The sequence below is a fragment of the Ascaphus truei genome, chromosome 6, assembly GCF_040206685.1.
Source record: "Ascaphus truei isolate aAscTru1 chromosome 6, aAscTru1.hap1, whole genome shotgun sequence".
In the NCBI taxonomy this organism is placed as follows: domain Eukaryota; kingdom Metazoa; phylum Chordata; class Amphibia; order Anura; family Ascaphidae; genus Ascaphus; species Ascaphus truei.
The window spans coordinates 57,435,323-57,463,252 of NC_134488.1; the positions used below are offsets into that span (position 1 = coordinate 57,435,323).

Here is a 27,930-nt window from a genome sequence, read left to right on the forward strand (position 1 = left end):
GGGACAGAGCTGCATAGAAGGCAGAATGAAGCAGACTGAAGTCCAGAACCAGGTGTTTCCAATTGCCCAGTACTGGGAGGTCTTTGCCTGGAAGCTCTATAGCCCTTCCAGCCAAAGCCAAGACCGGAACCCTTACACTATCCCGCTCTGGCGCCACCAACGATAGCGGACCCTCCTTTCCCCGGGAAGTCACATTACCCGGTGGGTCTTGGGTTGGTTCCAGCACAGGAACCAGGGCACAAGGGCCCCCTGGATTGTCCACTAGGGCACATGTGCCACTGGAACCTCCACTCCCGTACTATTATTCTTGGCCGCACTAGTCTGCGTGTTGGCCGATTTGTGGTCTATGAAGGCCGCTGGGCACAACAGCACTGGCTTGAGAAAGAAGGCCCCACATCTAGGGCATGTGGCGGTCAGGCTAACATCCCCGTCAGTGAAGTCGCATCTTGGGCATATGCTCTTTAGAAAGTGTTTCCCTTCTACCTCCACTACAAAGAAGCCTCCTGGTAGCCGGTAGTGGGAAAAGTTGCAGGTGGCCATTGTCAGATAGGGCTGGATATTGCAAAGCGGCAGCACAGGGAAGATAGCTCTGTGCCCCTTGCTGTACATGAGGAACTGAAGGTGCGGCAGATCACATCCGGCACCTCCACCAGTGTAGACAGTCTCTTTGGATTGGTTACAGTGCCCCCTCCCTCTGGTGGAGTCAAGAGTAGGGGCACACGGTAGTAGGGCGTGACTCTGGCTGCACGCAAAGCCACTCACAGCAGGTGGGCGCGGCCCCTGCTTTCGCGCCGAGCCCTTGCAAAACTATGCAAAGAAGCAGCATGCAACCTTTTTGCAGGCTGCACACGCGGTCCCCATTCTTGGCGAGAACCGCCATTTTGTCAACCAAAGTCCATGAGGTGAATTCCCCTGCAAAGGAACCACCATTTTGAGCCAGATAAAATGCCTTAACACTCGTTCCTCACGACTTTGGCGGGAATCCGCTCTCCTTCAGCTGCCACAGCACATGGCTAGCTGGCTAGCTGAGCATCAATATACCCCAGGCTAGGCAAAACTCCCTCCAGTTTGCTGCACACAATAACAGTCCAATATGTTGGACACCTGTTGCTCCTTGTGCATCAACAACTAGTGGTAAAGTGGTAGCTACTCCAGCAGCGGCTCATGGCACCCGTGGATCAGGCACCCCTCCTCAGACACTACCTATCAGTACCTTAATGTCACCCTGCTTATAGTCCTGAAATTGCTGTCCCTTTCCAGAGATTTCTGGACCCCTGGCAACCAAAACACCCCCTCCAGCCATCCTACACCTATCAGTCCTCAGGGTGACTCAGAACAAAGCAATAGCTATCTTCTTCAGCACAGTTTGCCCTTTAGGTTAGCATAGGCTGTAGCACCCTGGTGGGGAAGCTGGGCTCCTGTTATGGTATGCAGGAGTCCCCTAGAGCTACACCTAGCCTCCCATCCTTGCGCAGTACTAACATTGGATGCATACTTTTGTTCTTTCAGTTCTGCTTCGCTCAAAGCCTGTCCTGTTGAGCATCTCAGCAGCACCTCCAAATGTAACGGTGCTTCCCCCAACCTCTTGGAGATCTGCCTATTACAGGGTGTGTAGTGCTGGATACCTGCTGGCTTACAGGATGCTGAGTCATCCGCCGGTGGTAGTGGGGACATCAGGACAGGCTACTGGAGTAGATGACTGGTTTTTATCCCATGTTGATCAGCACCTCCATCTCTTGCAGGCTCCAGTAAGATAAGGCAATCCCTGCAGGAGAACTCACACCACTCCCCCAGATAGATTGCACACCAGGCAGGAGTATAGTTTAACAGGAACACTTTTATTCTCACAACTTCCAATTGTATTTTTGGCCCTTGTCTATTTTTGTATTTCATATTTTTGCATTTCATATTTTTGCATTTTTGTATTTCATCTATTAAATATATTAATATTTCATATATGTCATTTTCTACATGTAAGAAAGGTTCTATATTTATCTGAAGTCATAACTTTTGGATTTGTTACTGTATATCCCTCATATTTTAACTAACTTGTTTTCTCTTTTCCTTTTTAGTTGAAACATTTGCTTTTCTATATACAAACAATAGAAAGAGATCGTTTATGTAGGAATTCATGCAATTTATTATTATTTTTTAAATGTACTGTATTTAAATATGTATTACATTTAGTTATAAAATGTATTATTGTTATTTTAAGTACCAATGTATAAAACGTTGTCTTTGATCTGTGTATCTCTGTACTATTAAATGAGAGACTGTTGAAATTAATACTCTGACAGTTTAGACTACAGTAACAATAAGAATTAATTGCATAGGAGAAACAGCAATTGGACCAATTGCTAGGATCAAGCAGCTGAATATACTTAGGCTGTGATAATGCAGGGAATAAAGAAAGACTGCAGAGAGACACGTAACATAACCCCAGAAGAAGTCGATACACAGACGAAACGCATTGGGCATTGTGGACTGCAGAGGCCACAGTACCCACTCCACTTAAAGGCTGACGTGAGGCGGATGCAAGGCAACCTGAGACGCGAGTGAGAGTGAGAGACACAGACCGGGAAGCCGTGCACGTGGGCACGCGCGCGACAAGGAGACGAATCTGGAGTAGGGTTGGAGTGTGCCCAAAGTCACTTTTTGCTTTTGACCGGCGGCCATGGGTATATTTCATTGCCATGACTACACGAGAGCTATAAGCGGGGCAATGTATTCTATTTTACCTGACTAATTGCCATTCATATCAGTTTCACCTCAGTAACTGCCCTTCGTATCAATTTTACCTCAGTAACTGCCCCTCAATTCTATTTTCCATGGTAACTGCCCCTCACTATCATGAGTCAATTGCCTGATGTACAGAGTGAGCGGAGCGAGGAGATCCTGAGCGAGGAGCAGAGAATGTGCAGTGCGGATGGATCCATCTGATATCAGTTCCAGGGGATCTGTAGTCTGAACACGCCAGGTGAAGAGAGAGGTGCGAGTGTGGAGGCTTCAGATTCCATCCACGTGTAAAGTTGATGGTGCGGCCTGGGATTTTTTTTGATCTTTTAACGTTAACATTTCTCCAAAACACCATATCCTTTAAAAACAACCACTCAAAAGCACTTCTACCCCTAAGTCACTAACTCCACGCCAAATTTTACACAAATCCATGCTTTCCTCTTTAAGTTACAGGGGCCTAACACTTTCCTATGTTAAAACTATAGGCTACACACTTTTAACACACTTAAATTTTTCTCCCCTGAAACTAAAAAAAAGACAGATTGGTGATTTTTTTAGATATTTATAAACAACTGATAAAGTGGGGTAATAATGGAAGTCTCGATCAAACCTTAACTATGGATGCGCTACTGCGCATCCATTATGTATGTATACTGCATGTATGTATGTACAGTTGTGTGAAAAAGAAAGTACACCCTCTTTGAATTCTATGGTTTTACATATCAGGACATAATACCAATCATCTGTTCCTTAGCAGGTCTTAGAATGAGGTAAATACAACCTCAGATTAACAACAACACATGACATATTACACCGTGTCATGATTTATTTAACAAAAATAAAGTCAAATACTGCATGTGTATGTTTTAATACTGTATCATTCCATGTAAAATATGCTTTTCTTTTTCTATTTGTTTACTGGAATCTGCCTTAATCTCTAGAGAAAACAGAAACTCCAAAAATTATTGGGCACCAATATTTATACGTGATCTTTCCAAGTTTTCCTAATGCCCGCAGACAACTTCTGTTATAGAGAAACAAATTTTGACACATTACTCTGCTGTTTTTTTTTGTTTTTTTTAGAGTGCACTAGTGACCAAACAAAATCAAAGTTTCAGACAGATTCACAATTAACTATCCTACTTTAAACCAGTTCGCTCTTGTAAGGGCCTTGTCCTCTGGCAAAAAGCGGAATCACTTTTATTTCCTCTAAATAAGAGGACTGGTTGTTGGTTACTGGTCAAATTACAAGTCTGTATAGTCAGTATCTATAGAATGCAATGTTTATTCTTATAGAAAACAATTCCCTCCCGTTGTGCTTCACTGCTTTAATCAATGTTTCAGCAGAGTTATTCTAGTGTACATAGCACCAGAGGCCATTAATCCAGCTGTCAACAACCTTCTTCACGCAGCTAATCCCGAGCAACCCACAAGGATTTGACAGCCAGATACGATTAGCAGTGCTATATACTTTCACTATCATCTTTACAAATACATTTCAGAGCCAGTAGTTTGAGATTTCAAGAACTTAAACACATTGTTTAATTTTAAGGTCTATTCTAGGCTGTTTATTCCTGCCTGTAAATACTGAGCATTCATCTCCACAATGTCACATAAGTGGAAGGTTGCCATCCTACAGATCTGCTACCCTCTATAAGGGTAATTATTTAACATTAGCACTGTAACAAGGCAATCAAGAACGTACATTCAAAGTAAAATCGCTGGAGAGCAGTGTTAAACATTTTAAGAATGATTCGTTCCATAGATTTAATAGAAGACACGTCAATGCAATGATTTCCTGAGGGTCTCACTGATTTTTAGCATGAGCCGTCTTATAGACTTCAATAGAGACTCACTGATAAAAATCAGCACTTTGCCATTGATGTGCCCTTTTTGGTGCAGAACCCTCACATTTCACAGATTTTGATCCTTGAATATCGATATCTCTGCAAGAAAAATATATTTAATAATAATAATAATATATATATATATAATCCAATGCACAGCCGGCACACCATTTGCAAGTAAATAAGTTTTGGTGCTTATCCCATAAAGCAATAACAGACCATATGATACCGGTTGCAACACGACATCAAGGGACAGCACGCAGGTAAGTAAATCATAAATTTTCTATATTTGATAGAAGATGCAAAAAATTACGTTTCGGTCCCGCAGTGGGACCTTTCTCAAGGTGGTGCTGCACTGGGGGACCGAAATGTCGTTTTTTGTGTCTTCTATCAAATATAGAAAATGTATGATTTACTTACCTGCGTGCTGTACCTTGATGTCGTGTTGCAACCGGTATAGTATGGTCTATATATATATATATATATATATATATATATATATATATATATATATATATATATATATATATATATATATACACATATACACACACAAACACATGTTCTATAGACCCCATTAATCTCACTCTTTTGCATCTTTGGATTTTGACAGCTATTCACTTATGACATTAGTTTAAACTACTATATGAATCCCTTTTAGCTCTGAAAGGCCTTTCTGACATCCCTAATTACTGTGTGGCAACTTTTCTACTCATGCACAGTTAACATTTTCTTCAGGTAGTTATTATAATCGATTGTTTTTCACTTCTAGACCTGGAGAAATACAAAGGTACGAGGGTGCTAGCAATTTGGGATATAGAGTTTGCTAGTTGCAGATATTTGCAAATTAAATACAATTTTTATTAAAAAAAGATATTTCTACATTATTGAGAAGCGGGTTTCCTGTAACTACGCATTTGATATATTTCTCCCTTAATTTATTTGTGCTAACCTTATAGTTTTAGTTTCTAGCTGTGGAATCAGATTCTAAGGGGGCTTTTGTTAAACAGCGTTAGTGCACATCAGGGCACTAAAGCACGAAGACTCCCATACTGTCATGGTTTAATGAAAAAAGCCCTGAGCATTACTTTCTAATAGTTAAGAGTTATTTTACCTCTCATTTGAATTGGCCGGTTCTACTGTTTTCTCCATAACAATTTCTCATTCCACAAACCGTGAATTAAAGGAATAATTTTGACTTCAAATAATGTGACTCTAAGGGGTCCAGTCAGGGCCGTCGACAGGGGGGACAGCCGGGATTGCTGTCCCAGGCCCACCCAGTCAAGGGGCCTGGCCTTCCTGTTGGCAACACTACAGTTTCCACTCTGTGCAACAAGCCGGGCCCTCCCTTTTCCTGGCTACCTCCCCCTTCCCTTCCCTCCTGTAGGACTGCAGGGCCCTCCTTTTCCCTCAGCACTGCCATCTGTCCCTCCCTTCCATGCTGCAGGGCCCTCCCCTTGCCTCGGCACCGCCCATCTGTACCTCCCTCCCTAAGCCTCCGCAGGCCTGCTGGTCTCAGCCTTGTACTGGCCATGCTGCTCCAGCAGGCCCATCCAATGGTGCCAGGTAAGCCCACATGCCCCAGGCTCCCCATATACCACCCTCCCAGGCACCTTACCACCCAAAGGGGGGAGAGGGCTTATTTTTATGTGTGTTTGGGGAGGGGGGCTTAGTGTGTGTGTGTCACCGTGTCACTGTGTGTGTGTGTGTGTCACCCTGTGTGGCTGTGTGTCACTGTGTGACTGTGTGTGTATGTGTCACAGTGTCACTGTGTGTGTATGTGTCACTGTGTCACTGTGTGTGTATGTGTCACCGTGTCTGACTGTGCCAGTGTGTGTGTGTGTGTGTGTGTGTGTGTGTGTGTGTGTGTGTGTGTGTGTGTGTGTGTGTGTGTGTGTGTGTGTGTTTGTGTGCGCGCGCTTCTGTTGGGGAGGGTGGTTATCGAGTGTGGGGAGGGGAGAAAAATACATGGGGGTGGGAGAAGTGGAGGTGTAAGAGAGAGAGAAGGGGAAGGAAAGGGTAACAGGGGAGGGTAAGAGGGGGGTGAGAGTGAGGAGTTGTGTGAGAAGGCTGGGTTGGGTTCTTGCAAGGCCGCGGACATATGGGTGGGGAGCCCCGGTGGAAACGTTAGTCCTTGGGCCCAGGAAAGCTGTCTGCGGCCCTGGGTCCAGTTACAAAGCTACCAATATTTGTGTCTTGACAAACATTTCAAAAATTGAACTGACATATGCACTAAATATCAATTAAGTTTTGTCATAGAATATGTACATTTTACTAAACAGTGCAGCTCTATTAGACACCTTACCAGCATATCATAGTAAATATACATACATACAAATATTACCCCTTACCACCAAATAAGTGAATGGTCTATAAGGTGTATTTCAGCACGGAAGGTGTCTTATGGAAAAGCATTTCTTAGTAAATCTGGCCCTATGTCCCCTCCAAAAATATTATAGATTACAATGCAGGACCGGCACTCACATGGAACTTGACTTTTTTTTTATCCACATGAGTGTGCGTTCTGTTTTGTAATCTATTCACCGCATGAATTTGTTGTGCATACATTGCATTTTCCAAAATACCATTAGTGCTCTTGGCTTTTAAACCTTGTCCAAAGAGATTTATGCCCCCACAGTCCTTGGGTAAATGAGTACTGATGGATTGAGAAACAGAAATTGATATACCCAATTACAAATGTGGATTACTTAATGCCTCTCTAATGACTTCTATTGCCACTTTCCCAAATAACTCAGTCACGTGAGTGGGGGGAGCAAAGCACAAAGTAGCTTGATAAACATACTCCAAAATGCTTCTTTTTAGATATATCAATGCAAAGGAAATGTAGATTTGTATCACAGCACATTTTTTTTTCTTGGAACCAATGTTAAATCTAAGTAAGACATTTGACATCTGCCACAGATTGTCAGTTAGGGGAGTTGATGCCACCTGGAACCTGGCACATACAGTATGTTTTGATATTAGTAAAATGTGACAAAATAACACATAGTGATGCAGAATTTAAATATGTGCATCATCTACTATGTTTTGTCCATTACTCTACTGATCAATGTTAATTCCAAATGTATTAAACTTTACATAGATGTATCCCCAGGAGTGTATTAAGGCTAGCCTGGTGCAAAACAGGGGCATTTCCTTCCTGCACCTGTGTAAAAGCATTTTGCTCCAATTTTGCCATGACTTCCCCAGCTGGCAACTTTGGTAGTGTCAGTAGAAATAGTTGGGACAGAGTTACATGGTTCAAAGATTATATCACATCATGTACTGTTCCTTTTTTTTTATTGAAAGAAAGTACCATAGACTAGTACCTTTTTGACCTCTGTTCTGTATATACTTATTGAGAATCTATGGAAAGTACGCACACTATGTAAGGTACTCATTCGTAACAGGCTGCTTTTAATAAAATCAACAATTTTGCATGATGATACTCTGCAAACTTTGCCTCCCTTAATCTCTGTGCTGCATTTACCATCTCGCTACTATCAACCAATGATAATGCTACCCAGAGTTCACCCCCAAACTGCTGCTCCCGTAAACTACTGCAAGATACATAATAAATTGTAAGGGGGGGGGGATAGTGGGGAGGGGGGAGGGAGGAATTCATAGTGTGTGTGTGGGCCAAATGGTTGAGAGATGTTATAAAACATTTTTCTTGTGATACTGTACATATGTACTGTGAGTAGCTTCTTTACTTTTGAGTGGGGATTTGCCCATGAAGTCAGGACTCTATTTTACCCTGACATAACACAGGGGCTACACATTGAATACTATCATTAAAATAACCATATTTCTCTGTCTTCATCCATAATTTCCTATTTACCACTCCCAATACAAGACATTAGGTTCAAAAACAAGCATCATAATATAATAGTTGTTACCTAAAACAGCCAGGTCAATGTATACTGTGGCGAGCATTGATTGCCCATCCTTCTGGTAGGTTCCTTGGCATACATAACGTCCTTCCGCTGCTATCTGAAGATTCTTTATCCCCAGGGTACTGCCTGTCAGGCTGACATCTCCCAGCGTTGCTGCTGCCTTCTCCACGCCATAGATCAAGGCAATCGCTATAGGTCTGTCTGTCCCTAATTTTACAAAATTCCAGATAAAATAAATGTAGGGGGACTCAACCTCAACACAGTTGAGATTCACAGAACGAGCCACCACTCCCTTAGCACTTCGTTCTATGACAATTTCATTCTGGAGATCTAATATCTGACCTGGAACAAAGAAAGAAAGAAAAATAAGTACTTTGCATCACTTGAGAGGTGCAGCAAATGCAGCTGTATGCAGAATGTGACATTGGTCATCACTAGTGTTTAACATTGACTGGACAACACAATGTCACCAGAATGCAGCTATTTTGTGGAATCTCTTTAGTTTCGAGCTGGCTTGTTGTAGAATAATCAGCTTCACTGTTGCATTATCGTACATCAATTAGAAATATTTGGTACATCAGTTTTTATTGTTACAGTTGTTAAAATGCTATATAGTGCGAAGCAGATTTAGGGAATCTTGGAAAAACGTACAGTAGAGGCAAAGTTTATTCTAACATTTGCCGTAAACTAGCCGGGTTACATTCTGGGTATGTGCTGGGTATGTTCTGGGCTAGTTTGAGGCACGTTTAAGGCATTTCTGCATTGACTAACGACCCATACTGTAGGATTAACACAGCAAAGATCCTTGGCAGTCCAATTCAGTTTGAATGGGACTGCCAGGGACCCCCGCTGTTAATCTGATAGGCCATTAATCAATGCAGAAATGCTGGGGCTAGTTTAAGGAAAGTTTAAGGCATGTATTCAGAATGTACCTGGGTGTTTCCTGGGTTTTTGAAGTGAAACTTCCTTAGTGGCACCTCATTCGAACTGGGGCAAAAATGGATTGTGGAGACAGAAATGAAACGGATGTGACGTCAGTGCTGGCTCAGCCCGACCCCAACACTGACATCACACCCGCTCCACAAATCAGATCGCTCCTAATGGCCACCACTCCCCCTACACAGCCACAGACATGCCGCTCCTAACGTCCGCAATTTCCCCCAGGTGGAGATGCGCACGGGCGGCATCCGGGGCAACCAGCTGACCGGCTCCTGGGACCAGGCCCGCTCTCTGTCCCAGCCGCGCGCTCTGCCGGGCTGGTGACTCAGACAGAGCCCCCCTGCGCATGCCATTCCTCCCACACGTCCGTCGCCGCCGTTCCTAACTGCCGCCGCTGCCCACGCCCGCTGACATGCGCGGTAGTCATGGCGACACTCACTGACAGCTCGGAGACCTCCTTGCGCTGCCGGGTGAATGAGGAGGACGGCTTTCCCTTCTCCTCCTCCTCCCCCGCTCCCCTCTCCCCCGCTCAACATTTACTCACAGCCGAGATCCTGCACTAGTGCGGCTGCGCCGAACTGCTGCTGCTCTCCGCGTGGGCCGTGGACGTGGTGCGGGACATGGTGAGCCAGAGCTCCTTCCAGTACTGCGGGCTGGTGACGGCGGTGAGCCCCGGGGAGGCCGAGGGGGCCACCAGCAGCTGGAGGAGTGGATGGGGAACATGAACTTCACGGCTTAGGTGATGTGGGCGCCGCTGCTGCTGATCCCGATCTCCCCGCACCTATTCCTGGCCCCGGCCTTCTCCTCTCTCTTCCCGCTGCTACCTGGCAGAGACCTGCAGGCTCTCAACTGCAGCTGGCCAGACAAGAAGAGGATCCCGGGGCTGGGGGACGTGGAGCTGCCCTCCTTGCCCCCCGAGCTACAGCTTCACATCCGGAGACTCAACCGCCTGATGGAGGGTATTGGGGTGAGAGAGGAGTGCTTCTCGTGGGGCACCTGAGTAGGATCATTGCGGGGGAGCTGGCCAGCTATCCCCAGGCGAGAAACCGCAGGAAGCATACACTGACACACACACACAAAGACTGACACACACACTCACTGACTGACACATACACTCACACATTCACTTACTGACTGACACATACACACTCACTGACTGACACACATACACACGCACTTACTGACTGACGCACGTACACATGCACTCACTGACTGACGCACGTAGACACGCACTCACTGACTGACGCACGTACACACGCACTCACTGACTGACGCACGTACACACGCACTCACTGACTGACGCACGTACACACGCACTCACTGACTGACGCACGTACACACGCACTCACTGACTGACGCACGTACACACGCACTCACTGACTGACGCACGTACACACGCACTCACTGACTGATGCACGTACACACGCACTCACTGACTGACGCACGTACACACGCACTCACTGACTGACGCACGTACACACGCACTCACTGACTGACGCACGTACACACGCACTCACTGACGCACGTACACACTCACTCACTGACTGACGCACGTACACACTCACTCACTGACTGACGCACGTACACACTCACTCACTGACTGACGCACGTACACACACACTCACTGACTGACGCACTTACACACTCACTCACTGACTGACACATACAGACTGACACACACACCCCAGTGATGCGCCCCCAAGTGATGTGCCTACTCCCCCGCTGCCGAGCACCTCCCATGTCCCGTACCTCCGCTGGGGGGCTGGCTGCAGCAGGAAACACAGCCCACAGCTCCACCGGGGGGGGGAGACTCAGACAGAGTTCCCCGTGTCCGCAGCTACGTCGTGGTGGGGGTAGGTCACAGAGAGAGACATACACACCACAGAGAGACACACACACACACACACACAAACACACTGACTGACACACACACACACACTGACTGACCCACGCAGATACAAAGAATTCAGTTACTATAAATATAGATGTGCAAATAGCTAAAACATGTTGTCAAACTTTTGTGTTTTGGAAGTGAAATTGTTTTGTGATTTTTAATTAAAAACATCACCATCACAAATAAAATTTCTGTGACAAAAAACAAAGAAGTTTCACTTACTATGCGCGTGCTCAGCACACACAGCTTTTTTTGGGGAATTGCCACTGGTTTTTGTTCGAATAAGAGTTGCCTCTACTGTAGTGTAAATGTGTTTCTGATCTGTGCTGTACGTTGCTTCGAATTACTGTCTCACCGTAACCTTAATGTTTCTGGTTCTGACCACGACCATCACAGTGCAGCATTAACAAATAAGCACTAACTGATGAATATAAAAGCTGTCTTCATGTGGGTTTACTGAACCCGGGTTCTCTCTGTATTCATTCAACTTAGGTTTTGCTGTACAAGAAATGTAGTATAGAAGACAACAGTTTTGAATAAATAGCCATGTTCAAAAAGGATAAAAGCTAAAAGTAACATCCTCCTTTGTATGTCATTATCTAAAAGTAGAGACAGGCTTTTTTTGTTTGCGGATGTGGATCCGGCCTCTCTCTTGGTTTATATTCTTTCACTGACAATCCACATGGTGAATTAATAATCTGTGGTTGGATTTTTAACAATCCGGCAAAAGATTGGGAAATCTGTGCATTGGATTCTTAAAAATCCATCTAGATTGTATCCAATAGCGGGTTTGGATTAATCAGTACAGATTTGAATGGAACAATCCGTCAACTGGAACAATCCATCTAGAGATTTTACTCTGCCAAACGGATTTTGAATGGAGAGCCTGGGAAATTCTTGGAAATGGATTTTGGCAGTTCTGCCCATCCCTACATAAAAGCCTTGACTGAAGTTTATTATCTACAAAAGTGAGAGTGGGTGGAGAGATGTGAAAGACAGCTATGCAGTCATGATTTTATTTTCTTAACTGTTATAAGTAATCTGCCTGACTCTACTGTATATCTGTTCTGACTTCTGGAAAAGGGAAGATGCTGCTAGTTATAAACAGACACTACCACATCAGACAGAGTATGAAACCTTTTGCAAAGAACTCAATAACCTGAACAGACCCTGTTTCACTGAGCAATATTTATTAGTTGGAGGATGAATAGAACATAATAAGCGCCCAGATTACATTGTGCAAAGCATTGTGTTTGGTGCGCTTTTATTAAGTTTATTGCACTCTGAGTAACTTTATTAAAGGTTCCAGTCATTTCAGTAAGTTTATTTATGATTTTGGCCTTTCTTAATTTGGATTAAGACCCATTTAAATGAATAAAGTGCTGCAGCAGGAAGAAGTGGGACAAAAAGGATGAGCCAATGTTGTCATTATAAAACCATGCTTTAGCTTTAGATCAGGTGCACATTATTTATTTTTTAAATGTTACATAATTCTATTATAATAGTAAGGTTTCCACCTTTAAAACTAACTAAAGGAAGTTATGAATTTGAAGATGCATCTGTTCTGTTAAAGTACTGTCATAAAATATAGAGATGGGGAGAGAGATAACTCTTCTTTGCTACAGTCCCAAGTTACTTTAATACCTCTCTAAACACACCTTTACATAATATGTGGAGATACACCTACAGTATGCACAAAACCAAAATTAACATATATCCCAGATATCAGCTTCAGACTTAAAAATTAACATTTAAGAAGAGGAGTCCATGCTTCTAAGAGCTTACAATCGAATTGGTAGGTAGGAAGGACATACAGAGACAGTAGGAGGGCATTCTGTAAGTGCGTCTGCAAGGGGCCAAGCTGTATGTATCAGGTGAATAGTATTAGCCACGGAACTACTCATATGCTTCGTTAAGCAGGTGTGTTTTAGTGTGAGTCTTAAAGGTGGATAGAGAGGGTGCTAGTCAGGTGTTGAGGGGAAGGGCATTTCAGAGGTGAGGGGCAGTTAGTGAGAGAGGTTTTAGGCAGGAGAGGGCTTTAGATACATAGGGGGTAGAGAGAAGACATACTTGAGCGAAACGCAAGAGTCGGGATAGTCCATAGCGAGAAATTAGGGCTTAGATGTAAGGAGGGGCAGCAGAGTGTAAAGCTTTAAAAGTGAAGAGGAGAATTGAGTGTGATATGTGGGATTTGATAAGAATCTAGGAGAGTGATTTCAGCAGGGAAGATGCTGAGACAGATTTAGGAAAGAGTAGAGTGATTCTGGCAGCAGCGTTTAGGATAGATTGTAGGGGAGACAGGTGAGAGTCAGGAAGTCCGACAGCAGGAGGTTACAGTAATCGAGACGGGAGAGAATGTGGGCCTGTGTCAGAGTTTTAGCAGTGGAGCAACAGAGGAAAGGGCGTAAAAAAATGATTTACTGATTGTCTATTTATCCAGTGTAATGGGGTTCCCCTGGCCACCCTCGTTACCTCCGCTGCAAGGGGTTATCGCGGGTGCCGCCGGAGCCAAGCGGCAGAACCGCCGACAAGTCTGGATGGTGGGGGCCGAGCAGGGAGCGCTCCGAAGGCTCCGCGGCGGCCTGGCAAGTACAGAGCGCCGCCATGTTGTGTCATTGTGCATGCACAGTGTAGATGTGCATCGGGAGGCTCCTGGTAGGTCGCGCATGCGCAGTATAAGCGCACAAACAGCTGGCCAATAGAGAAGAGGCTCTGAGCTGGGACTACAATTCCCATGAGTCTCAGCAGGGTCAAAGGGGGCCAGGCAGTCAATAGTGTGTGAGGATTGCTGGCAGGCAGGAAAGGGAAGCGTGCAGCAGAGACCACGCTAGCCAGTGAGTCCTGGGAGAGCAAGGGGAGAGGAGGCGTGTAGTGCAGGGGGTCAGTGACCCACTGAATAGGCCAGGAATTCCCCTTTGACCCCAGTACAGGCCCGGAGTCACCACCAGCTTGTGGTACTGCAGGGAACAGCCCTAGATAGGGAATTACTCACTTATTGATAGTGGCAGTCAGGGGCACAGTATCTTCCTGAGCTGCATGGTGATCGGTAGTTTGGGATCAGACTACAGAGCGGATTCAAGACTTGCGAGAGACCTCCCTGACCGTGAGGAATTACTCGTGAGAGATGATGCTGGATCTGTGGATCCATTTTGAAGTATCAGCGACCGGGTGCTGGAGCGCCCGGCAGGTATTATTATAAGTGCACCAACACCAGTACCTGCAGGCACGGATTACACCTTGGGGGTGGGTTCTTTGGGGACACTGGGGGGTTAAGTGACCAAGGAACTGGTCCAGTACATTGGACACGGTGTGGGGTGCACACGGTTGTGGGAGAGGGACACTTGCACAGGGGTGTGCATTCTGGACTACTGATATACAGTTATATCCATTGTAGAAGTGCATATGTTCTATGTAATATTACTTGCCATATATGATATATGTTTATATGCTGTTCAATGTTATATGCAGTATATGTGTATTCATGCCACAAGTTTATAGTAAAGGTTACAGAGTTGTGGATTGTTATTGTTATTCTTGTCCAGGGGAATCTCACACAGCGGGGATCCTGGGCAAGTGGAGGCGCTGCCAAGTTACTTATTGTTGCCCCAGGCTCCCAGTTAGCGGAGGCTCAGATCTCTGTGAGCCACAGGTATATGCAGCATCATTAGACCTGTGAAGTAATAAGGAGAAAGGGCTACACCAGCATATGGTATTTATGTAACAGCTGTGTTTGCAGATGCTATGTGATATAGTAGGTAGATTGTATATACAGTATATTGTTACAAATGCTCGTGACATGTGCTATGTACAGGCATACCCCGCATTAACATACGCAATGGGACCGGAGCATGTATGTAAAGTGAAAATGTACTTAAAGTGAAGCACTACCTTTTTCCCCACTTATCGATGCATGTACTGTACTGCAATCGTCATATACGGGCATAACTGATGTAAATAACGCATTTGTAACAGGCTCTATAGTCTCCCCGCTTGTGCACAGCTTCGGTGCAGGTAGGGAGTTCAACTTTGCTGTTCAGGACGTGCTGACAGGCGCATGCGTGAGCTGCCATTTGAATATTGGGCGATATGTACTTACTCGCGAGTGTACTTAAAGTGAGTGTCCTTAAAGCGGGGTATGCCTGTACTGTGTTATATGCTATGTGAAGTAACTAATATAGTAGATATTGTTTGCAAGTGCTATATAATATCTTAAGGAAATTGTATAATATAAAGTTACAAATGCCTGTGACATTTGCTGTGTGATGTGTGATATTGTTCTTCAGTAGGAGGGGACCTAATTAGCAAGAACAATGTGTTCTTATGTGTGTTTTCTATATATTTTGTATATAAATTAGATAGAATGTACATTATCTATGTCTGATGGTGTATATTGTAACACGGCTGTGTTAATTAAGTAAGGTTTCTCGCAGGATGTTACAGTAGCTATATGATATGCGTATTGAATTAGTCAGTGCATTTTTGGTAATAGTATTATGCAATTGTGTTTTTGTATTTGTAATTATGCAACTGTATTTTTTTACTATATAGATAATGTACAATTGACTACCTCGTACAGGGACGACAAGGGAATTTTACTAAGGGGGGAATTTCCCTTTACCCTGCATGTCAGTCCTTATTTATTTATTTATTTATAAAATGTTTTACCAGGAAGTAATACATTGAGAGTTACCTCTCATTTAAAAGTTTGTCCTCGGCACAGAGTTATGATTACAAATGCATAGTTACATTAAGTGAGCAGGGTTATACATTACAGTCCTGGTAGCTGCAGGCAGTGTAGGGGTTAAGTCATCACCAGGCCCTGACATGTGAATTAGTCACATTATAGTTATTATATGTTGCACTTTTAAAGCACATGTTTGGCACTGTGTTCTGTCTAGAAGTTGCTAGATGGTCACATGCATATGGTTTGACCAGTTTGTAACATATATTCTGCCCAGATACTGGGGCAGAGTATTGGTCACACCCCTCAGTATATAAGGTTGGTGTCACGGAAGACCAGTACTTTTAACACCTTTACCTTCCGGGATAAATTCACTGGGCAGAACAAGATAATGGAATAAAAATAGGTTTATTCTGGTAAGACCAGCAGACACACAATGATACACAAAATACAAGAAATACACACTTACCTGAGGGTCTGGGGGGAGTCTCTATCCTGGGTGCCTGCTTCCGAAGATTTACAATGTCTGCACAATGTCCAGAAACTTCATGGTACCCTTTTCAGGAAAGGTATCTGGCGATACCTGCTAACCATACGCAAGGCAAGAGCTGGAACTTGGCCGCTGTCTGAGAACTTTTCCTTAGCGAAGCTAGGCTTCTAGAGCTCGGGAATGCAACCTTTGCTCGACTGACTGTCAGCAGTCCATAACCCCCACAGCAGGCTACAATTGCAGCTCGGTCCCATGTCCTGTACCATCCTGCTCAAAGGGACATCTTCAGAGTCTTTCACACTAACTAATGTGACAAGATCAGTGTGATTCCCTGCTTTGTGTAACATGTCTAACACCACTTGTCCGAAGATCTTGAAACTTCAAGACCATCTGAGCTATGATACCCCACAAGAAATCCTAGCTCAAAGCCTAGCGATCCCACTGCTGCCACCAGAAAAATCCTGTCACGGGAGACCAGTACTTTTTTAACACCTTTACCTTCCAGGATCAAGTCACTAGGCAGAACAAGGTAGTGGAATTAAATGAGGTTTATTCTGGTGAGACCAGCAGACACAATGATACACAAAATACAAGAAATACATACTTAACTGAGGGTCTGGGGGGAGTCTAGCCTCGTCTAGGTGCAGCGTGCCTGCTTCCGAAGGCTTACCATGTCTGCTCCATGTCCAGAAACTACACTGTACCCTTTTTGGGAAAGGTACCTGGCTATACCCACTAACCGTGAGCAAGGCAAAAGCTGGAACTTGGCCCCAATCTGAGAACTTGACCTCATCTAAGTTAGGCTTCTCCGGCAACTCCGTACCAAATGCTTTGCCATTTGGAGCAAAGCACTTTCGAAAAGCCTTCCAGCGCTTCACCAGACCAAGCTCAAGATCGTCTCCTTCTCTGATCGGTCAGTCACCTTACATAGACATCGCTGTTCTATGTTCAATATTGTTACGCCGGAGTAACCCGCAGACCAGGCCTGTCCCTAGAACAGAGGTGGCAGGTATGAATACACACACCGACAGAGCGAGGGACGTGTCTGGGTTGTGGTATAGATGGTGCCAGGCCAGATAGGGAGTATTGCGGGAATATTTGCCTGCACCGTTTTTTCCAGAAGAATGGTCGTTGCCGAGATCAGGGGTAGGAAAAGTACGGAAGGATCGAGGTGGGAGCCGTGGTTGAAGGGAGTCAGAAGGTACGTAAACAGGAACACTCCGAAGTCGAGAGACAAGGGGGGAAGTCTGCCAAGCCGCGTCAAAACCGAGAGAATCAAAGAACAAGCACTGTGAAACACCCATACAAAAACTATGACGAGCGAGGAAGCACAGAACAGAGAGGGTATATAAAGCTGGAACAGACAACCAGGAGAGGGGGCGTGCCTGGAGAAGCCCAGGGAGCTTCAGCGCATTGGCTGCTGTTCCTAGAGCCCAGGTGACACTCAGCAAGAGCCAGATTGTAACCGTGCGGTGTTTGGGGGCAGAGCCTGAGCGGGATAAGTTCAGGGGCTGTTGTGTGTGCTCTGTAACTCCGAGGTGCGCATGAGAGGAAGCAACATGGGGTGCGCACGTGCACGTGGAGCGGCGATTCCGCGCCGTCGGCTGCGGCGTAGAGCGTGGAGGAAGTACCTCGTGGAGCGTCCTACCATGCTGAGGGGTAAGTGATGCAGCTGAAGGGGGCTTGCGTGGTTGTAGCGGAAGGGTCTGAGCAGTGTAAGGAGAGAGCCATGAGCTCCGCCTGTGGCGCTGTGTGCTCACATTCCTAACAAACATAGAGTGGTGGCTGGCATGGATCAGAGCACGGATCGTAGCTGTACCAGCCAATCAGAGCTGGGGGATCGTCTGGCTGTACGCGTCAGAGGAGGGGTGTGTCGAGGAGACTCAGGATGCCGGCAAGCAGTAAATTCAAACTGGCCAATGGGAATCATGCCTGCCAGCCATGGATTCCCTTTACCAGCCCTATACATCCCTGTTGGGAGAACAAAGAGTCTCCCCTTTGTTTCCAGACCCGGTACTCCGCCCTTCCCTGCTCACCAAATGTTCTGACAACTCTCGACTTCCCTTCTCCTCTTTGAGCCCGACATCCTGGCTACTTATCAGAATACAAGGACTGGGGGGGGGCATGGCCACGGCGGTGAGGTGAATGGCAGCTTAGTCTCTGAGTTCCACTCTCATCGGTGCTAAATAATTAAATATCTTCAATAGCAGTGCGAATATCACAGCGATTTAGATTGCAAAACACCATTGAACATACGGTGATGGCGACGAACAAAGTAACTCGCAGAAAAACGCAACCTGTGTCTACATATTTCAAAAGAGGAGAAGCAGCACATGCCGCACAGGCAGATAATATGGAGACCCCTGCAAAACCTACACAGCCTGCATTATCAGACCCAGACACAGATACCCCAGAAACAGAGCCATGGGATCAGGAGATAGTGAGACGCAAAGACCTCAAGGAGTTCTGTGCCCAAATGAAGATGTTTTTTAAAACTGAACTATGGGCCATAAGGAAAGACCTTGACGCATTGGGAGAGCGGACAGATGCTTTGGAAACAATAGCTGATTAGACTACCACGGAACTGGCACAGACACAGAAAACAGTGGCTACACTTACAGCACAAGTCAGATCCTTAGAAGATAAAATAGAGGATGCTGAAAACAGGGACAGGAGATGCAATGTACGCCTAAGAGGAGAGCCTGGGTCTGTCTCTGACCCAGAGGAATTCACAAAAAAATGGCTGGAGCATATATTCCCAGATAAGTCTGACAATGAACTTCTTCTGGATAGATGCCACTGTGCACTTAGGGGGAGACCGCAAAGCGGAGACCCCCCGAGGGATATAATTATGCGATTCCACCGCTACAGAACAAAAGAAGAGGTTTGCAGGATCTCAAGAGACATTAAAAACATGGAATATGAGCAGATATAATTCCAGATCTTTCAGGACATTTCCCCGGTCACCCTAGCCAAAAGAAAAACCCTGGCACCAATAACTAAAGTGTTGAGAGACCAAAAGATAAAATACAGATGGCTCTTCCCTTGTGCACTAATGGTGCTTAAAAATGGGGTGGCACATACCTTAAGGAAAGTGGAGGAGGGCGATGGCTTCCTGAGCAGACTAGGCACCGGCGGAGCGGCTCAGGGATCCCCCCGGTCATCAGGAAAGGAGAGAAGATCGCCCACACCGACATGGAGCAGAGTGAGGGCTAACCGACCTAAAGCGGAGGAGAGAACGGCGGCGAGCCCCAAGTGATGTCGTCCCCTGGAGAGATATGTCTTGCCGCATCCAAAGAAGATGATCCAGCAGAGGCGCAGCTTCTAACCATGCTTCTAGCTATGTTTCTAACTATGCCTTCTAACTATGCTTCTAATCATACCTTCTAACTATGCTTTTAACATATGCTTTCTAAAATATGCCTTCCAACTATGCCTTCCAACTATACCTTCTAACTATGCTTCCAACTATACCTTCTAACTATGCTTCCAACTATACCTTCTAACTATGCTTCCAACTATACCTTCTAACTATACCTTCTAACTATACCTTCTATCTATGCTTCTAAATATGCCTTCATAGCTATGCCCTTTGACTGTGCCTTCTAACTATGCCTTCTAACCATGCTTCTAAAGATGCCTCCTAACTTTGCTTCTAACAATGCCCTCTAACTATGCCTCTAAATATGCCTCCTAGCGTTGCCTCTAGCTGCTGACTGTACCTTGCTTCTCACTATGCTTCTCACTATTTCTATGCTGTTGCTCTCCGGTCCCCTTACCTGCCCTTCAATCGATGTGGAGCTCTATCGGGACCCAGATGGACCTGCCTCGTGGTATATGGGGCTGGGGGGGTCCCCGGGTGAGGAGCTGATCCGCACGCGTTTTTGAGGCACGAACAGAGCGGGAACTGTGCTGACTTTCGCGGGCAGAGGGGATGACGTCATCCTGACGGGACGGAGCCATGTCATCCTGACGGGACGGAGCCATGTCATCCTGACGGGACGGAGCTGCGTCAACATCCAGCGAGAGCTCCGTCAGGCCCACACTGGAAGCCCAACTGTTCAGGAGCAGCCAGATGGGAGGGGGAGAGGGAGAGGTGGCTGTATAAAAGCCACAGAATGCTATGACTGGAACAGTACATAGGAGGCATGAGGGGGGGGCATGAGGAGGAGGAGGAGGGGGGGGGGGGCATGAGGAGGAGGAGGAGGAGGGGGGGGGGCATGAGGAGGAGGAGGGGGGATGAGGAGGAGGAGGGGATGAGGAGGAGGAGGGGGGCATGAGGAGGAGTGGGTCATGAGGAGAAGGGGGGGCATGAGGAGGAGGAGGAGGGGGGGCATGAGGAGGAAGAGGGGAGGTGGACAATGGAGGGGCATGGGGGGGTAGCGGCCTTGGGGTCACTCTCCCAGGATCCTCACCATAGGCAACACACAGACTGATGGGACTAAAGAACAAGGAAGGTTACACGGCGTTGAGCACAGTTGTAATTAAGTTAGTAAATATAGCTAGTTAAGTGACAGGGTATAGGTTAAGGGTCCATACGCTTGGATTTATTAGTCTTTGTCACTTTGGGAGTGGCGATTAGGAATAGAGAGGTTGTATAGTTCGAATTATATAGTTAAGTTAATAAAGAAAGATCGGAGATCTCGGGAAGATAAGTTAAGGACAAAGTTAATGTTTAAGAGGTATTCAAAGTAGGGTATTCAAAAATTGTAAATAATTTAGTGCTGTTGTTCGCTAAGACGTTTAAGATTAAAAAATCACTGAAGTTTAAGTTTTTGTTAAGAGACAGACACGCGCCAATGGGATTCGCTCCCGGCATCGTGCATGCGTTCCTCGCATTGGTTCCTGATGAGTCGGGCCATAAACAAGTCCCAGGGGGGTCAGCCCCCAGTGGGGAAGGCCGGCCGTCTCCAAAGGCCAGGCATAATGACCTACCCTTTGGGCGTCAGAGTCGTGCTCTGGTTTTTCGTTTGTTATTTTTTATGATCATATCTTTGTTTAATTTATGTTTTGTATTTTGTTTTATCCCCTATGTGTTTCCCCTTGTACTGTTTCCCTCTCCCAGTCCGTCCCTCCCTACCCAGAGGGGGAGGACGTCGGCCCGGCGAGTGGGGCAGGAGTCGTACGGGACGGACACCCCAAGGACATAGCTCAGCTGGGTAAGAAGAAAGACAGATCGGGTGAGTCATCAAACTTTAATCTACTACACTTTTCACAAAACAAAAGATGGCGTTGACCTTATTATCACATAACGTAAAGGGCTTTAATAGCCCAACCAAAAGGAAAATAGCCTTCTCAGACTACAAAAGAAAGCACGCAGATATCATAATGATACAGGAGACTCACTTTAGTAAGACCAATGCCCCATAATTCCTAGATAAAGATTACACCTAGTTTTACCTGTCCTCAGCAACGGTCAAAAAGCGTGGAATGGCCATCCTGTTAAATAATAGAATCCCATTCGTAACCCAGACCACAATCTATGCCCCCTGCGAGCAAGATGCAGCCTTTTTCGACAGCATCTTTCAGATTTTACGCTCTAATGCTAGGGGCTGTGTCATACTCACAGGAGATATCAATACAATCATGCAGCCGAGTTTAGATAGATCAGGGAGTACGGGTACAGTGAATAAAAATACGATGACCTCTCTCCGCAAGGGCCTCAAAGCCAACCAATTGACCGACATATGGAGGGAACTACACCCGACAGATAGGGACTATACGTTCCATTCCCACCCTCATAGCTCCTACAGCAGATTACTTTTTTGTCTCCTGCCAACTGGTCCCTCTGGTCTCCCGAGCTGGGATCCATGACATTTCATGGTCTGACCATGCACCGATAGAGCTAAGGTGCGAACACATCCGAACGGGCAGACCAGGGGCGAACTGGAAGATCAACGAATCAATCCTAAAAGTCCCGAGATTTGTGAGGCTATAGGCAATGAAATTGACCAATTCTTCCACACAAACACGGGCTCTGTGGAATCCCAGTTTGTATTATGGGAGGCTCACAAAGCGACGCTGAGGGGCATTTTGATCAGCACCACAGCTAGGAGAAAACGTGAAAGAGACTCCAAAATTGTTGAGCTCCAAACGAAATTACATTCCCTCACATCAAAACATAAGAGTAATCGAGACTCTCAATTACTGCAAGAATTGAAGGATACCAAAATTGAACTGAATATACTGTTGACCTCCAGGGCAGATAACTCACTGAGTTGGTCTAAGAGGAAATTTTACGTAAAAGAAAACAGGCCGGATACTATGCTGGCCCGAGCACTAAGAGATAGGCAAGCGAAGTTTAACATCCAAGCTATACGCTTAAAATCAGGCACACCCACAGCCAACCCTAAGAAAATAGTGGAGGAATTTGGTTCGTTTTACGAAACATTATACAATGGAGAGAAAGTGGCACACAATGTTAAAACGAGCGAGTAGCTGAGAGATTTCTTAGCCAGCTCAAACCTAGGGAGATTGACGGAAGTGGAGAGGGAGGCTATGGGCGCTTATTTCTCTATCGAGGAAGTGTCTCAGGCCATCAAGGAACTCAAGCCCTCAAAGGCCCCGGGGCCAGGTGGCTTTTCGGCGCTATATTATAAGAAATTTGCCAAATTACTAGCCCCTAGGTTGCTCCATGTGTTTAATGCGATATTAGCAGGAGCCCCCATCCCCAGAGAGATGTTACAGGCATCTATATCATTAATTCATAAACCAGGTAAGGATCCGCTGGATTGCAAAAGTTATAGGCCCATATCCTTAATTAATACTGATATTAAAATATATGCTAAATTATTGGCCAATAGATTATGTCTAATCCGACCCAGATTTATACACCCAGATCAGGTCGGATTCATTAAGGGAAGACAAGCAGCGGACAATACCCGGCGGTTTATTGATCTGTAGAATTAGCTAATACAAATAACACACAAAGTATGCTGTTAAGTTTGGATGCAGAAAAGGCTTTTGATAGGATAGACTGGCCATACCTGAGGGAGACGCTTGCGGCATTTGGCTTTGGGGATCGGGTGAGTGGGGCGATTATATCGCTATACTCAGGACCTACCGCCAGGGTGATACATCAGGGCTTCTCGTCAGATCCCTTTCAAATTAAAAGCGGCATGAGACAGGGGTGCCCATTATCCCCTCTTCTGTTCGCCCTGTGTATTGAACCACTGGTGGCACAAATTAGAGAAAATCCGGACATCTCAGGGTTAAACGCATATTCTCAATCACATAAAGCGGCCCTGTACGCAGATGATATCCTTTTAATTATCTCAAAACCTCTCACATCCCTCCCAAACCTCTTAGACTTATTAAACAGATTCTCAGTCATTTCGGGATTCAAAATAAATAAATCTAAATCTGAAGCCCTCAACTTCAATCTCCCTAGACATGTAGAGAAGCTGATACAATTAAACTTTAAATTCAATTGGCAACAGAAATACATAAAATATCTAGGGGTCTACATAACAAAAGACTCCAAAGACATCTATAATGCAAATTATCCCAACCTAATTTGGACATTGATATCTGACCTACATACTGTAAGTGGTCTGCCATACGGATATCCTGGATAGGTAGGATACATAGCGTCAAAATGAATCTATTCCCATGTATCCTATACCTTTTCCAGACGTTACCAGTGCCACTCAGACTGAAGGATCTGCTCTCACTTCAATCTGAAATCTCCAAATTTATCTGGGGAGGGAAAAAGCTGAGAGTCAACAAATTAAATATGAAAAGACCTGTCCTGGAGGGTGGCCTAGCAGTACCCTGCCTGCTTTCATATTACAAAGCGGCTCAATTAAGCCAAATTATACAATGGCAATCCAATCCGCAACTGAAAAGATGGGTGGAGCTAGAGAGTGCTGCTTGTGCTCCATTAAAACTCAGCAGGTTGATTTGGCTACCTAAAACAGCGCGACAATTCGCTGGCACGCTGCTCTCCTCGATGACCAACTCATTGTCTGTCTGGGAGGCTGCTAAAATCTAATTTTCCCTCACAACAAGTAATTCCTCAATGTCCCCAATTTGGAATAATTCCAAGTTTGCTCCGGGCCTGCTAGGGGAAGATGCATCAATTTGGAAACAAAAAGGATTTATACGGATCAAAGACCTGGAGGGTTACAATAGAAAGATTAAAACATTTGACCATGTCAGGTTAGAAAAAGATATACCCGATTCGGAATTTTTTAGATACCTCCAGCTCCGAGCATTCTACAATAAATTTGCCCCATATCCACCCTTGACGACTTTTGAAAAGCTCTGTTTGGCAGAAACCGACACTATGGGACTCACATCACAGCTGTACAGAGAGGTGATCGATTCTGCAGGCTCTAAACGGCAACCTCCGTCATTTAGGACCCAATGGGGGAAGGATCTGGGAGAGACCCTAGAAGATGAGGAATGGAATGCCATATACCTAGCTACAGCAAAAAGCTCCATATGCATCACACTAAAGGAGAATGCATATAAGGTTTTAATGCGGTGGTACCTCACCCAATGAAATTAGCCAAGTTCGTGCCGGGATCCTCCCCGCTGTGCCCTAGGCAGTGCGGGGGATCGGCCGACCTCTTACATATGCTGTGGTCCTGCCCGCGGATCTCCCCACTGTGGGACGAAATTAGAAATTGGATACGGAGGATCTTCGACCTCACTATTCCCCCGGACCCATGGCTGTTCCTCTTGAACAGACCATTAACGGGTCTGTCCAAAGCACACAATAAATTAATAGCACATTTTGCAATAGCAACGCGGGCGGAGCGAGATCGCAGCATTATGGAAACGCCCCGATATTCCAAGCATCCCAAAAATTCGGAATCGAATGTGGTTTATCTGCCAGATGGAAAAGTTGACGAGTTTAGTTAACGACACTGGAACCAATTTCCTAAAAGTCTGGACACCTTGGTTAGCGCAGACGGATATCCCCGGGGTTGAGAGTAACACAATCTGGCTATGATAGGTATAGATGCGTTCTCCTTTGGGAGCGGGAACAACAAAGTAGGTTGAGTATACAGATACACAAGTAGGAATACCACAGCGGTTGTCTGTTTAGGAAGATGCGAGACAAGCGGCGATTTGTTACCCGGATTGATGTCCTCTCCATATCTAGTCCCCACCCTACCTCTCCCTCCCTCTACCCCTTTTTTTTTTTTATTATTCTTATTATTATTTCCGTTATAATTATTATTATTTCTATATCATCCGGAGTAACCCGGCTAAGTAGGCCGACAGGTCGGGAATCCTCTTACGATTTATATTACTGTTTACAGCTTAGAATACTTTCAGAATTGCCTGTATTGTGTATCTCATGTTTGAAATATTCAATAAAATTTACGTTATATAAAAAAAAAAAAAAGAGTACAAGGACTGTCTGTATAGAGATGGCTACAAATTTTAAAAGTATATCTTTTTTTACTTCAACCTGGGTTTGGAAATGCAACACTAAGCATTGCAGAGAAGAAAAATGCACACAATGCGCACCGGAGATTAAAATAATGTATTATTTATTAATAAAACAAGAAATAACTGAGGGGATCCAACCCCACCTCAGTACATATGAGCCATAGATCCGGGTAAAGTTTACAATAAACAGAAACCACATCAATAATAAAATATATCTAATAAAACTAAATCTATAAACAACATAACAAAAATATATATAAAAGAAGACCATGTTCAATAAAACGGGATATATGTATCCAGAATATGGCTAAAGGTAGTAGCTGAACAACTGCCTGAGGCTGACATGGGGAGACGGAGACTTACACTGAAGCCCAGAGCGGGTTCCACGGTGAACATTTTGGGTCCGGACCACGCCACCGCAGAGATGTTGCCACCGCCCGAGCTCCCTGCAAACGCCGTCTCAGCCTGTCAGGATACGCGCAGGGTGACCTGTCGTGACCTCTACGCGTTTCGCACTACGTGCTTTGTCAGGAGGTCACGTACGCGTATTTACATGAGCTGCAGCCAATCAGGAGCCGAGCTGTGAATAAGGACATATTGGGTGGCAGACGTGTGTGTCCTTCCGAGGAGTGTCTATAACCCCATATTACTAGAGACAGCAGTTCCTGCTGAAATATGCTAGGGTAAAGCAAAAGATCAGCAAGAACAGGATATATATTCAGTATCACCAATGTATAAACATTACATCCAGAAAGATCGCTAGAATGATGTTGATTAACTCATTCACATCTAAGCTGTGACTTAAGACATGCTATATACCAAAAATGCGTATAACCATATAACATATATAACCAAATATAATCATAATCAGAATTTCTATTAAAATATGTTGGACACAATGAATAATCAAAACTAAATAAAGTTACTGCATTGACATTTCATCCAAAATACATATTTATCTTAGAAACGGGGTGAGTTCTATTAACTCATTGAAACCAGTAGGGTACCTTGTTTGAAATGTATAGATCCAATATTGTTCTCTTTTTAATAAATTGAGATCTCTATTGCCTTGTCTGATATTAAAAGGAACACATTCCAATCCCTTGAATCTAATGCAACTGGGGTCACTGTTATGGACTTCTTTAAAATGTTTTAATAAGGGAGTAAGAGGCATACCTTTCGCTATAGTTTTCGGTATATTTCTAACATTTCTCAGATGTTCCAGCATGCGCATTTTAAATGGTCTCTGTCTTGCCAATGTACTGTAAAGGGTCTAACGTTTGCCCCTACAAGGAACTCTAACGAATTTGATCTCTTTATTGACCTACAAAAATAGAGGAAATTAACTCTTCGTCGTCACTTCAGTAATATACCGGTCACATCAGATTCCGGTCCTTTGGATAATCCTGTCCAAAATGACATAGATCAATTGGCTATCATTGAAGACCTAGAGGCATTATTAAGAGATAGAGATCCTGATTTTGTCAATTTTAGGAGTTATTTACACACAGGATTTAAACCAAAATCAATATTTTTCCCATATGCTTCTAAAGGACAACATATTGAGTTGTTTGGGAAACTAGTTGAACACAATCTAAAAGAATTGTGTAGAAAAAGGTCTAGCGGATCCTACTCTAACCTAGCTTGGGAGGAACAAAGAAGTATTAAGAACTTGAAATCAAACCCAGATATTGTCTTAAAATCAGCAGATAAGGGTGGTGGAATAGTTCTCTTAAATAGAGTTAATAGAACTCACCCCGTTTCTAAGATAAATATGTATTTTGGATGAAATGTCTATGCAGTAACTTTATTTAGTTTTGATTATTCATTGTGTCCAACATATTTTAATAGAAATTCTGATTATGATTATATTTGGTTATATATGTTATATGGTTATACGCATGTTTGGTATATAGCATGTCTTAAGTCACAGCTTAGATGTGAATGAGTTAATCAACATCATTCTAGCGATCTTTCTGGATGTAATGTTTATACATTGGTGATACTGAATATATATCCTGTTCTTGCTGATCTTTTGCTTT

General features: G+C 44.7%; 1 protein-coding gene across 1 annotated transcript in view; it reads right to left on the minus strand.

Moving 5' to 3' along the window:
- Positions 1 to 18,609, minus strand: part of VSIG10L2 (V-set and immunoglobulin domain containing 10 like 2) — a 97,963-nt gene extending 79,354 nt beyond the window's left edge. Inside the window, exons 1-3 of the mRNA XM_075606608.1 lie at positions 18,520 to 18,609; positions 9,998 to 10,118; positions 8,483 to 8,821 (exon numbers count right to left, since the gene is read on the minus strand). Of these exons, the coding sequence (XP_075462723.1) occupies positions 8,483 to 8,821; positions 9,998 to 10,118; positions 18,520 to 18,609 (550 nt within the window). The remainder of the gene's footprint in view (positions 1 to 8,482; positions 8,822 to 9,997; positions 10,119 to 18,519) is intronic.
- Positions 18,610 to 27,930: the final 9,321 nt, after the last annotated feature.